This window comes from Erigeron canadensis, chromosome 7 (genome assembly GCF_010389155.1).
Source record: "Erigeron canadensis isolate Cc75 chromosome 7, C_canadensis_v1, whole genome shotgun sequence".
NCBI lineage: Eukaryota > Viridiplantae > Streptophyta > Magnoliopsida > Asterales > Asteraceae > Erigeron > Erigeron canadensis.
Genome location: NC_057767.1, coordinates 875,735 through 890,018, shown reverse-complemented (window position 1 = coordinate 890,018; position 14,284 = coordinate 875,735). Strand labels below are relative to the sequence as shown.

Here is a 14,284-nt window from a genome sequence, read left to right as displayed (position 1 = left end):
AAAAGACATGAGTTTAAATCCTTGCTAAGCAGATCCCTTACCTTTCTAGATAGTATTCCTTGATTATGTAACAACATTCTAATGCGTTGTTATAGAATAAAAAAAATTGATTACTATGATGTGGTTAAATTTTATAAAAAATTTAATGCTTATATATATATATATATATCACCTTAATTGATCATATCAAATATGCTAACAAATTTTGAAGACCATTTACTTGTATCTCTATATATATATATACAAGTTAATGATCACAAAACACAGTCTCAGTCATATTCTAAATTACTAACCAAATATGGCACAAGAACAAAGTCTATTCAGTGAAGTAATGAGCTTGCAAACTAGCAACGAACTTGTCTTTCCGGCAGTTCTCAAACCAAACCCGAATATTTTTAAGCCAATCCAACTTCCAGATGCTATAAAAGCTAACACGAAATGGATAGATTCTCTTCTCCTTCAATACAGTGCTGTTTTGTTTAGAGGCTTTCCTGTTTCCACTGCCTATGACTTCAATGAAGTCGTTGAATCCACTGGCTACGATGACTTTCCTTATGGGGGTGCTGGAGCCAGGACTAAAGTTTGCGGACGAGTTTATACTGCTAATGAATCACCACCTGAACAAAAAATCGGTTTCCATCACGAGCTATCTCATGTATGAATGACTTTTCTTTATGTTTCTTTTAAGATTAATAGGCAAGTATCGAAACACACATTCACCCACATATATTTACAATATGTCCACCATCAAACTCGAATCAATTCCATAGAACTTAGGGGCCGTTTGGTTCTTAGAATTTATGGGAAGTGGGCAGCATAGAATTTAGATTTTTGTATATAAACTTAACATAAAGAAAGAAACAGCCCACTTCCACCTTCCGTGGGTTTTGAGCCCCAATACCTTGACGGTATATGGGGGAGGTTAAGATATAGACAGACGACCTTACCCATACCAAGGTAGAGAGGCTGCTTCGAGGTTCTAGTTAAATGGTAAAAAAAGGACCTCCGGCCTTTTGCATGGGATGAAGATGAACCCCTGACCTCAGAGGTCAGGGTGAAACAACCATGTAACTTAACACTACCGTTGGGTACATAAAGCTTTTGCTATATTAAAGGAACTATTTGGTTCCCATAATGCATGGGAAATTGGTGTCTCTAGAGGTCAATGTGTTAAACATGACAAGAAGAAAGTTCAAATTTCATTTCACCAGACACCAAATTCCCATACATTCTGAGAACCAAATAGTTCCTTTAATGTAGCAAAAGCTTTCTGTACCCAACGGTAGTATTAAATTACATGGTTGTTTCATTGTATCTTTGAAGCAAGATACTAGAAATCCTAAAGAATGGTCGTTCCATAAAATGGATGGGGCGAAACGCTTTAATTACTTGAATAATCTTGAAATCTAGTGTATGTCTTCTATGTAATTTTACCTAAATAAAACTTTAAAATTTTACTAGCTTGGGTGATCACTCAAATAAATCTCTTAGATATATCTTTTCATGTACTTGACTAAACTTCAAATTCAATGGTTTTTAATTTGTGTACAGCTTAATGAATCTCCATCGAAATTATTCTTCTTCTGTGAAGTGGAACCAGGAAGTGGTGGAGAAACTTGTATAGTTTTGAGCCAAGTGATTTACGACAAGATGAAACAAAAGCATCCGAAGTTCATCCAACGGTTGGAAGAGAAAGGGTTGATTTACAACAGGGTCATGGGAAAAGAGTTTGATTCTTCATCGGCAATAGGTCGTGGCTGGAAGGAAATGTTCTCGACGGATGACAAAAAAGTAGCCGAGGAAAGGTATGTATAGATCTGAGATTATATGTGCACTATACACTTAGCCATAAACAACCAATGCAAGTAATACTCAACAAAGTGTATTACTTTGTAAAGTGGACTACATATTGTTATACTATATATGAATATACTCATTTTATATCGTGACCAATCCAACAAACCAGAATTCTTAAGGGCCGTTGGTTAATTAGAAGATTCTAATGTAATCGAAAGGAATTTGTTATATTTCTCATGTTAACTTAGCATGACAGAGACATCCAATTCTCTTATAATCTGTGCACCAAACTGCCCCTTAGCGTGTACATATACCGTTGACATTTGAGATCAAATGAACTAATTGTTATATTCAAATTACAGGGCAGCCAAGTCGGGAACAAAGCTAGAATGGAAAGGTGATAATGTGAAAGTTGTAGTAGGTCCCAAGCCTTGTTTTAGATATGACGAGGCAAGACAACAGAAGACCTGGTTCAATGGTCTTGCAACTTCATACGGAGTCAAGGATCAGTTAAACGATGATCCATCAAAAATAGTTGTTTTCGGTGATGGAGAACCGCTACCTCCTGAAGAGGTGCATGACTATTTAAACATGTTGGACGAAGAGTGTGTTGCATTGCAATGGCAAAGGGGTGATGTTCTTTTGATTGATAACTTGGCAGTTCTTCATTCACGGAGGCCTTTGCTCACCCCACCTCGCCGCATACTTGCTTCGTTTTGCAAATAAAGGCTTTATAAGTGAGATCGTGTCGTGTTATATATGTTTGTCAATGTGTGTGTGTTTCCTTACATGTGAAATTTTCACAATGAATAAACCTTGTCAAAGTGTGTTTGAATCTTTATAAACTTAAACATACATATATTTTATACATTTTGATAACTTGTCTAGCTTACCCGGCCTATTATGAATGACATACTATCAATCATCAAATAGTATGCTTCATGATAGAATATTTAACCACATTCATATATTTACTCAAATCCCTATACCCTACTTAATTATGTGAATGAACATGATTTTAAATGAAAACAACTGTTTGATATTTGTTTTGAAAAGAATATTCTGGATAACAAAGTTACTATTTTAACCTTATGTACGATTCTATCAGATGAGAAAATGTGATTGCCTTGTAAGTGCTTTGAATTGATAAAAGTTATTGTATCAAAAAAGAAAACGTTATACGAAACAAAAGAAAATACTATAGATTCATCATATACTCGTTACCGATTTCATATCTATAAATATTTTTAATTGTACTATAATTATACGTATGATTCTAGTATTTACAGAATGTAACATGATTCTAGTGCGTTGCTTTTAAAATAAATCATGGTTATGTGGGTATAGTTCATACACCAATGGTAATGATAGAAATAAATCATGGTTAGTATGGATCTCAAAATTTGAGATATTCGCATCCACATGAAGTTGGGAGTTCAAATCTTAGTTGGGACGTTTTTCTGCGATGGAGCTATTCTTTACCAATCTAGGTTTTCATTTCAAATTCAAACCCATCTCCTCATAGCTTCTCACCTCTCTCATCAACGATTTTCATCTTCTCATCTTATCGCCACTAAAAATATCGTTTATTTACCTGCAATTTTTAATCATAGCTTCTCGCCATTCTCTAATCCTCTTGTTTTGATTTATTGTAGCTTTTTATAGTAATCAATAAAATGATATTTTATTTTGAAATTCCTGCTGGTTTTCATGGTCTGCTCATTATTGTTTGAATACACAAATCGGATTTATTGATAAAAGAACCAAAGAAAGCAGATCTAAAGCAGATCTGTATGTATGCATCTTTTATTAATACTCACTTTTTAATTGTTTTTTATATCTATTACATGATATCTTGGGTTTTATTAGAATTTTCTCGAATTGAAATTTTTGTATATATCATTTGTAGGTTGGGTTTGATTAAAAATTGCATATAATGTTCTTGGGTTGGGTTTGATTAAAAAATGAGAGTTTGGGTTGGGTTTGATTCTATAGTTCAAAATTTTGACGAGTTTTTTCATCAATCATGCGTTAATCCAGAAGTTTATCATATAGACATTCAATTTGCAGTTCTTTTGATAGTTTGCAAACAAATATACACTTATGGGGGTTTGTTTAATTCTTGTACCTAATACACGATTAATATTTACAATATTAGACAAGATGCCGCTTGAAATTACCACATCGCCGCATCTCTTAGAAAAAAAATTAAACATGTAAATTATTACTGTTATCGCATCTTGCGCGCTCTAAACCGGAGCCGCTGCAACGCGCGGGTACTAGACTAGTATATATATATATATATGAGAAAAGTGAGTATGGGGCTGTTATGCATCCAACTTAAGTGATATATATATATATATATACACATCTAAGGGTATGTATGCATTTATATTTAGTTATAATTTGTATGTATTGTTGTGTGTTAGCAGTTTAGCTATCCTTTTTGCGCTATTCTCTGAATTTTTAGGCTCAAATGATTCATGTGCAAACTGTGCATACACACATGATATATAGATATAATAATAATTTGTATCTTTGCTTTTTGTTTTTTTTAAGCTCAATTTTTAGGCTCAAGTTATGTATATATAATTATAATAATTTGTATATCTGTATGTATATTTGTGTATTAGCATTTTAGCTTTGCCTTTTGTGTTTTGATTGGAAATATTAGGTTTAGTTTATGAATTTCAGAGGCGGTATGTATAACGATACACATAGATATATATACAATTTTGACATGTGCTTTGCATTGATTGTTAGGCTCTGCCGATATTAGGTTTCAAGGAGTTAAGTTCACGTACTATAACGATATGAGGATTTTAACAGATCACCTCAAAAGATGTTATATATGACTTATACACGTACATTTTCTTGTTTATGGTTTAAATGTGTTTATAAACGAGAAGCAACGGCTAGGTCAGTTGATGATAGTTTAGGTAACATATACTCATAATGCTTGCAAAAAAATGTCTTCATTGGGGCATTTATATGTCAAATGATTGTACTTTGATAACGAGTTGACTATATTAATCTTCTTGTGGAGTAAATTAACCAAGCACACATTTTTTTTGTTTTTCTGAACAACAAATTTCTACATCTAATTGAATCTAGACTAAATCTCCAGATAATGCTCCAAGGGATCGAGGATGGAACCTCCGTTTACTCCAAAGAATTGAAGACTAAGCTTATATATTACCACCCCACCAATTCGATTCCGATACAAGCATTATTAACAGAGGCGCGTTGAATAACAAATCCTTGGTTTCAAGCAACGGGACCACATCAATTAGTGAAGCAACTCTTTTAAACGCATTAATTACCATGTCGTAGTTTAAACCATCGTAAGCTTTCCAATCCCCCCATACACAAAGTCGAAAACGATGAATTTTGAGCCTGCAATGATTAGCCTCTGTAGTCCCCCTAGCATACATTTCCATAGGCGTAGAAAATGTTCTCCCACTAGCTATCTTCACTCTTGGAGATCGCGATGGAATATAAATCATCATTCCTCAGATGATATTGTATAATGCAGTTCTTGGTGAGGTGAGAGTACTTTATTTTGGTCATGATGATAAGGAGTCCGCCTGATTCCATAGAATTGGGTAATGTCTTGACGAAAAGATCCTCGGTGGCTTCCTAAATCAATGTTTATTATCTTGCTTTCTTCGTTATAATTAGGAAGATGGTCCACCTGACAAATAACTATAAATCAATTTAGATTTGTTTAAAATGCAAAAAGATTGTTTGGCTGACTATCTGCAATTAAAAGGCCAAAAGGGCATGCACCCAAGGTTAGATTTACACATAACTTGAAAAACAAAATTTTAAACCATTGGTTGAAGCTTAATTGCACAGGGTATGCAATTGCATATCCTTGCTTCTATGGTAAAGAATGGGTCTTAAATTATCACACCACTTTGGATTTTAATCCCATACATGATAAAAATTTGACATGCAAATCTTTGGAAGAATCGTCTCATCTCCCAAATGAAGGTACTCCCAAACCTAAACCTAATTTATTTTAACGAGCCTCTAGTAATAGAGCTTAGTTTTGATCAATAACCGAGCTCAAGCTCGCTCGAACTTGTTTAGTTTTTTTTTTTTCTTTTTTGACAAACGAGCCGAGGTCGAGCTTTCATAATAATATACGAGCCGAGCTCGAGTTTAAAAACTAAGACTCGAAAGAGCCAAAGCTCCTTAAACGAGTTCGAGCTCGGCTCGTTTACAGCCCTAATTGAAATGGACAGGTAGATTAGGTTAAGGGCTGAAAATAGGAAGTAAGTATTTAGTGAGGATAATAGAAAAAATAAAAATAAAATGGGAATATAAGTTGTTGATCGGATAGATCTGAAAATTAGGGTTTTTATGAATTTCATTCTTTCCAAAATCATCGACCGGCCATGGAAAATAAGGAGGAGGAGCCGAGGTTTGGTGTTTGTTGTCCGGGCGGTGAGGCTGCGTTTCTGGATCCGAGATGTTTCTATGAATCTGTAGTCCTCCGCAGGAGTTTGGAAATCATGGATGGGGATTATTATTATCATTGTGTGGCGGATTACTGTGATATAGGCTATATTGGAAGATTGATTATCTCAAAGGACACCGTTTTATTGGTTAATAAATATTGTGTGGGACGTTTCAACATCATGAAAGCCCATCAAGATGATGATGATGACGACGACGACGACGATGATGATGATGATGATGACGACGACGACGACGAGGACGAGGACGAGGACGAGGACGAGGACGACGACGAGGACGACGAGGACGACGAGGACGAGGACGAGGACGAGGACGAGGACGATGACGATGACGATGACGATGACGATGACGACGAAGATGAATACGATGATGAGGATCTGGGTCTCCTTGCAGCCACGTTGAGGGAATTCGATTCCGAATTTCTCCAAGGCCAGACACCATGCGATCTTGTTCACCTTCTCATGGTACTCTTTTTTCCTTTTATTATATACCACATCACCTTCCTTTTATATTCCCATATATGTATCATCATCATCAGCTCCTTTATGAATATGTTTCTCGATCTTGTCATGTCAGGCTTCTTTCCAATTGAGGATCGTAAGCCTCATGAAGCTGGCGTTTAGGGCTATTCTTAATAGGGGGTTTGCTGATGATATCTTCAACATGGTTGCCGTTAAGGATCTCTATACCACATTGTACGATGGACCTTGTTGGGCATTGAAAGCAATCAATGATGACACAGCCGTTTGTTTTGTAAAATGACATGTCCGATTGTTCTTCGTTTTTAATCTAGCATGTGTATTGGAAGTATGTTTGTTTTGAAACTATGTATTTTGTGTGTGTGTGTTTGTCAATCTCATTTCTATCTCCTTCAAACGCCTTTCATTGAAATTAATGTCAGTCGTTTACATCTCTTGTTCTTTTTGTAAAAAATGCGCTGATCTTCATTAGATAGCCTTCCTGATCATTTAATTCAGCATCATCATTGTCCTTTAATTCATTTTCCATTCCTCATAAGCACAACTAAGCTCTTAAACTCTAAGCTAATTAGTAGCCTGAGTTTAATACACTTCAAATTAAATTGTGGGTAAACTTGAATCTTTTTATAGTACATGATATCTATGTATTCATACTGATAAAGTTACAAACTTGTAGTAAATAGATGGATTGCTCAGTTGATTGCCAGTGCCACTACAAACACGATGAAGCAAAAGGATGAAAGGTGCGTGCGCCTTTGCAAATATCTTGCCAGTAGTTACCTACCCGTTTTCCCTTGTTGACGTGAGTTATGCATATGCCCTCTTATCAACGAACAGCTTCAAGATAAAGTTTGCCGATTAACAGACAATGTGTTTTCTTTCTGTTAAAATTTCTTTACAGGCAGAGTCATATCTACAAGACGACTGAGCAAGTTCCAATCATGTCATGAGCATGAACCTCATCACTTGCAAACAGACAACTCTTCAGCATCATTATGAAGAAATGGATACTTTCATGGAAGATGTCTGTTGTGCATGATCAAACAGTGATCAGGAATTCAGGGAGCCGATTCTGAATCATGTGAATCTTGCAATTCCAAAAGGGTTCTCTGGTTGCTGTTATTGGAGAGGTCATATCTGTTCTTAGGAGTCTACCACTTCGTTTTGTCATCTAACTTACTTTGGGGTAATATCTTGAGCTGGAAAATGAGAGGGTTGGATAACACAGTCAAAATAAATGGAGTTGGATTGACCATTAAGCACATAATTAGATCTCCTTCCAATTGTCATGTTAAGTTTACATAAAAAAATCCAAATTCCTTTAGAATCTTTGAACCAAACGGCCTTTTAAGAATTTTGGTTAGTTGGATTGGTAACGAGTTAAAATGAGTAGATTAATAGTATGAATAAAAAAATAGTGATATGCACATATCAAAATGTAGTCTCTTTACAAAATTATAGGTACATATAACAATATGTACGTGTACATATAATCTCAAAGATCTATTACCTTTCCTCAGCCACTTTTTTGTCATCGGTCATAAACATTGCCTTACAGCCACGACCTGTTGCCGATGAAGGATCAAACTGCTTTCCCATAACCCTTTGGTAAATCAACCCTTTCTCTTCCAAACGTTCAATGAATTTCGGATGCTTTTGCTTCATCTTGTCGTAAATCACATGGCTCAAAGCGATACAAGTTTCTTCACCACTTCCTGGTTCCACTTCACAGAAGAACAATTTTGACGGAAATTCTGTAAGCTGTTACACAAAACACCATTGATTTCAAGTTTATTCAAGTATAGCTTTTCGCTCTGTCCATTCTATGGAACGATCATTCTTTAGGATCTATAGTATGTTGCTTTCAAGATAATATGAAGCTACAATGTAATTAATACTTCACTACATTTGTGAATCATGATTATTCATCAGATAAGTTTTCAACTAATTCAAGAACTACGTACGCCCTTGTTTAGTTGTAGAAAACATTTCTTTTTAGAAAAATTTTCCAAAAAAAAAAAAAACAAGGAAAACTATGAAAATGAACTTTGCAAGGGCTATTTTTAAGTTGGAAAAACTATATTTTTGTTTTTTAATAAAAATTTCTTCGGAAAAATCAACAATTAAACACGTTAATTTATTGTAACCCTTGAAAATTTGTTTATTGTTTTGCTAAGAAGATTTTTCATCTCTTATTATCTAGCCAGCCCCTATTGACTACCATCTTTCTAGTCACCAATTAATTATGTCATTTTCATGACTAACCACCAAATATCTTTAGTTAATCCTTTTTCCTCAAACGCTTATCTTATCACATAGTCACTAAAATCATCATTACAAATAAAACATGTATATATATATATATGAAGGTGTGTGTCTTTACTTTGACTATCCTAAAATAAACAGAAAAAAAAAAAAAAAATCATACATGAGATAGCTCGTGATGGAAACCGATTTTTTGGTCTGGTGGTGATTAATTAGCAGTATAAACACGTCTGCAAACTTTAGTTCTGGCTCCAGCACCAACAGCGCCATAAGGAAAGTCATCGTTGCCAGTGGATTCGACGAAGTCGTAGGCAGTGGAAACAGGAAAGCCTCGAAACAAAATAGCACTATATTGATGAAGGAGTGAATCTAGCCATTTCTGGTTGGCTTTTATAGCATCTTTTAGTTGAATTGGCTTGCCAACATTCCGGTTCGGGTAGACAACTGCTGGAAAGACAATTTCGTTATGTTGTTGCATGCTCATTACTTCACTGAATAGACTAATGTGTTCTTGTGCCATATATATATATATGGGGGAAGGGAATATGAGGCTGTTAGACACCTAAGTTGGGTGAAAAACCCCTCACATACCCTTTTTTAAACCATAAAAATCATGGGGGGCTAAACATTTATTCAAAATATTAAAATATTGATATGTGAGGGGTTTTTTATCCAATTTGAGTGCATAACAGCCTCATACTCACTTTTCTATATATATATATATATATGGTTATAGTATTAGTTCAAGATATATATGAATGATAACTTTTGTGTTTTGTGATCATTAACTTGTATATATGGTTAAGAAAATGGTTATTTAAAATTTTTGTTAGAATGTGTCCTTTTGTTATTGGATATGGAGACACCTAATATAAACGTAATTTTCACGTTTCTTCGGGGTCACTTAACGACATAAAAAATTGGATCAAAGCTTGACATGTTGAACATACTTCTCACGTTATATCAGGAATTTTTTGTTGTCCAAGTTGTCAAAAGAACTTTCCAATTGTGTTCACATATGCATGTAAATATAACACTCAATGTTGTTTTTACGGCTTTTGGGTCCTAACACCTCAATAATGTATATGGGGAGGTTGAATTATAGACATCGATAATGTTTATCCATCAAAGCTTCAATGTCTATTTAATATATACAAATTACCTAATATATACAAATTACCTAAGTTAAACAAACGGTATGAGGTAATGTACATCAAAACATCTGCACCAAAAGTCAAAAACTCAAAACAGTGACTTACCAAAATTTCTTACAGTCAACAGAACAATATTGTAGTAAGCCCTAAATCACTATAAAAAAAACATTATGATCACTCTATAAATTTAAGCATAACACTGTGAATGAACTGGGTATGGAGTGCCTGTGATAATATTGGGTTACTAGTCTACATTATGACGACATGTAACACTGTGACAGGGTTAGAAGGGCAGGAGGGCTATTGACAAACATCCGAACTTTGAAAATGTATGCTTGGTTTACTAGCTGGTTGATGAAAACATGATCTTTAGAAGTCAAATATTTGTCAGTAAGAATTACTCTCCACATTAAGGTATATTGATACAGGTGGCATTTCAATTCATCGATACATGAATGGGTAGATTAAGGTTATGTGCTATCTTAAACGAGTCAAACACGTAAAACAAATAAATAAGCTCAAAAACTAAAGGATAACTGTCAAATTTGTTTTATAATGGTCAAATGGGTCAAAAGCCTAGATTATATATTGAGTTCATGAAACCTTCTAATTTCTTTTCTGGAAAATTGTAAACATACTGAAACCATTTTATCTATAAAAGAAGTGGACAAAAAGTGTTTTTGGTCAACCTCAAGCCAATCTGTAAAAAAAAATACTTGTTTTGACGGGAACATGCTTTGACACGAGTTACACCCCCAAATACTAAACCCTGCGAAGAAATGGATAGTTTCATGAAAGATGCTGTTGTGCATCATCAAACAGTGACCAGTAAGTCAAGGAGCCGATTCTGAATCATGTGAATCTTGCAATTCCAAAGGGTTCTTTGGTTGCTGTTATTGGAGAGGTCAATTTTGTTCTTGGGACTCTACCACTTCGTTTGGTCGTTTAAATTACTATATCTTGAGCTGGAAAATGAGAGGGTCGGTGGGTTGATAACACATGGTGTTTTTTTTGGCTGGATTGACCATTAATCAAGCACATGTTTGTCCATTTTAAAATTTGTATATATATATATGCACATACACACATGAAAAGTATATTATTAGAATAATAAACAACAATGATCTCAATATCTGACCATTGATCTACAAGGTTGTATGCATTAAAAAAGGGTGTCTTTTAACCCGTTTGTCCTTTTCTAAATTCAGATTCTATTTTTCTTGGGAAGTGCACGACTTTTGATGGATGTACCACAACGTACAAGTTTAACAACTGACTGTATAAACCAGTATTGCACAGCTGTGATAAATTTATCAAAATAAGTGGTATTAATATCACTTCTCATTTTTTTTAGTTCACCTATTTGACATAATTTATAGCCCAAATCAACCCGTTCCCAAGAACGGGTCGAAATTGACACCTACTATCGATCACCATTTGGTTATTTAATCATACGTACTCTTAAAAGGACACATGTGATATAAATATTTTTCATGCTTCTTGTAAATGGAGGATATTTGGTACATCTTTAAGGTTCTATATTAAGGGAAGAAGCCATGATACACAGATACCACTCTATACAAGAGCTCATAGATTCTTACTACTGTTCAAGATTGTGTTAATTGTCGGCTTTACAATTTGAAATGCATGTTTTCAGGCTGGTTTGGTAGATCATCCTTACTGATTCTATCCTTGGAAAAATGAAGCTTATGAAGGGTTCTATATATTCAAGTGGGTCTACGGCATATGTTCTGCAGGTTTGATAATAACTTCACTAATATGATGAGCGCATACTTTATTTGAGTCATAGATTTATAACTTATTAGTTATCTTTGCTTGGATCTGTAGATTCCCTGGATTCTCTCTGGCATTATCCGTGATAATATTATATTTGGAAAGGATTATGATCTTACAAGGTACTTCTCTCTAAGAATGAACTCGACCAAACCTTTCATATATATTATTGATCGGAAGAGTTTGATCCCTAATCTGTTCAAGTGTACTCCATTCATTTGAGGTGGCAAAGTATGTAGATTGGGTAATGGATTGAAAGGGGCAATTTTCTTGCATAGTTTGAAACAAGTCACATCAGTTTAACACCAACACTTCTGTGCAAAATATGTTACGAAAGTTAGAATATCACAAAACCAATCTACTTATGAACAAATTGATTTAGGAGGTATTACGCTTTAAGCAAGTTTCACTGCTTACTTTGTTAGAAATAGTACATAGCCTGATGTGACCCATTCAAAATTGCATGAGTCAAAATATCCACCTATCCCATTCAATCATGCATCGCTCAAAGTCGATTTGGGTTGCAGTGGTTGGGTTTGTGAAAGCCTTATGGGCCTGCTAGTTTTGTCTATTGATTAGAAAGCCCAAATTGGTTTCCTTGTTCAACAAGCAAGAGATCCTAGCTGTCCTCCTATATATACCCATCAATTGTAATTGTAATTTAGATGATTCATAGCATAATAAAATAACCTAGTTGCAGCCAGTGGATTAGGCCCCCCACCGGGGCCGAACCACGTTAATTTCTTGTGTCGTTTATCTATTTAATCTCTGTTTTATCTTCTTGTTTAATTGTTACCGCTGTGCTAAGGCCAAGGCTGTTCCTAACGGCAGCAATAGAGAATTCCCTTATATTCATTTACTCTCACAGAGCCTGTGTTTTCAATGGTAATGAATGGGTCTTAAATTATCACACCACTTTGGACTTTAATCACATACATGATAAAATTTAACTTGCAATTCTTTGGAAGAATCGTCTCATCTCCCAAATGAAGGTACTCCCAAACCTAAACCTAATTTATTTTAATTAAAGCATTCTAATTCTTCATCTGTATGAAATCAAAGACACTACTAAATAGTAAATACTTACCAGTACGACATCTACTTCAAAGCTTTGGCTTCTTGGAAGGGGAAGGTAAGGGAAAATTTTAATGTGTCGCAAAGTTTGGGTTTGATTTTTAATTTAATCATTCATGACTATTTCAAGGATAAGAGTATGCTGAATTTGGACATATTCTATGCCAGCGATTTACTGATTTTGGTATGTGAAGTGACGATCAACTGATTCCGTCAATGTAACTTATAGATGTTCTGTAACATAAGCCTGCTTTTGACTTTTTGAAACATATTTCAATTTCTAAATTTTTAAATATTTGGATCAATTTCATTGTTTATATAGATAATAATTGAAGAACAAAAAAGATGTTTGGAAGAAGTGGCCAAAAAGCAGGGCCGGATAATAAGAAATACTATGAGATGTTATAACTTTGATTTTGGTTATGATAGCATTTAGAATTTTGTTTTTGTAATATCAACGGTTTTTGCGTAGTTAGAAATGGGTGCAGGCGTGGTGTTTGACGTTTTGCTTAATGTTACTCATCAAGTTATCATTTGTTTTTTTTTTTTTTTGATGTTCTAAATGCTGATATAAGTCAGTGGAGAGTTTTATCTGTGTTTATTTTATACGAGGTGAAGCATTACTTAAGCTAATGATATTTAGGACTATCATGGTCAATTCGTATTTCTTAGGTATGGCCCTTATAAAATTTGACGTATTGAGGTCATTACTGTTATTCTATCTTTACCATGATGTGTTGTTTTCTTTAGAGTACATATGCTAATGACGCCCTTTTGAATACCTGGTGCCAGATACAGTTGCATGGACCGATAAGTAAATGGGTGCAAATTGCTATTTTGGATAACCTCACTTTCAGGTCCATAAATTATGGATCGTTCAAAGGGTTCCCCAAAACTGTGGATGTTGTCGCGTCACAGGTTAATAATTAAAGCTACCTTTCATTTCTGTATTGGATATGATATTCAGCACCTATTATTCCTTTCATTTTTGTATTGGATATGATATGATATTCAGCACCTATTATTCCTTTCATTTCTGTATTGGATATGATATTCAGCACCTATTATGCATTGTTTCTGTGTAAGTAAAATTTTCCTTTTAAGTACGGAACAAGGGTAAGAAGACTCTACAACTAGTTGATAGGAAAAGCCATGGTCGGACTGCTGAGCTTTTAGTTTGTACGGGTTATGTGTCCCTTTTTTTCCTTGGAGTGTGAAAGGCGTTGTTCTACGCTA

General features: G+C 34.7%; 1 protein-coding gene, 1 long non-coding RNA gene and 1 pseudogene across 2 annotated transcripts; 2 read left to right on the top strand and 1 right to left on the bottom strand.

Annotated features, from left to right (window-relative positions):
• The first annotated feature begins 208 nt into the window (after nt 1-208).
• Nucleotides 209-2,676, top strand: LOC122607547 (clavaminate synthase-like protein At3g21360). Its single transcript, XM_043780540.1, has 3 exons — nt 209-655; nt 1,552-1,805; nt 2,160-2,676. The coding sequence occupies exons 1-3, from the start codon at nt 299-301 to the stop codon at nt 2,521-2,523; spliced, it is 975 nt and encodes a 324-aa protein (XP_043636475.1). The 5' UTR covers nt 209-298; the 3' UTR covers nt 2,524-2,676.
• Nucleotides 2,677-8,267: 5,591 nt separating this feature from the next.
• On the bottom strand, nt 8,268-9,530 carry LOC122606621 (annotated as a pseudogene).
• A 2,164-nt stretch (nt 9,531-11,694) lies between these two features.
• On the top strand, nt 11,695-14,224 carry LOC122608456. Its single transcript, XR_006325224.1, has 3 exons — nt 11,695-11,937; nt 12,029-12,096; nt 13,841-14,224. It is a non-coding gene; the product is annotated as an uncharacterized LOC122608456 (long non-coding RNA).
• Nucleotides 14,225-14,284: the final 60 nt, after the last annotated feature.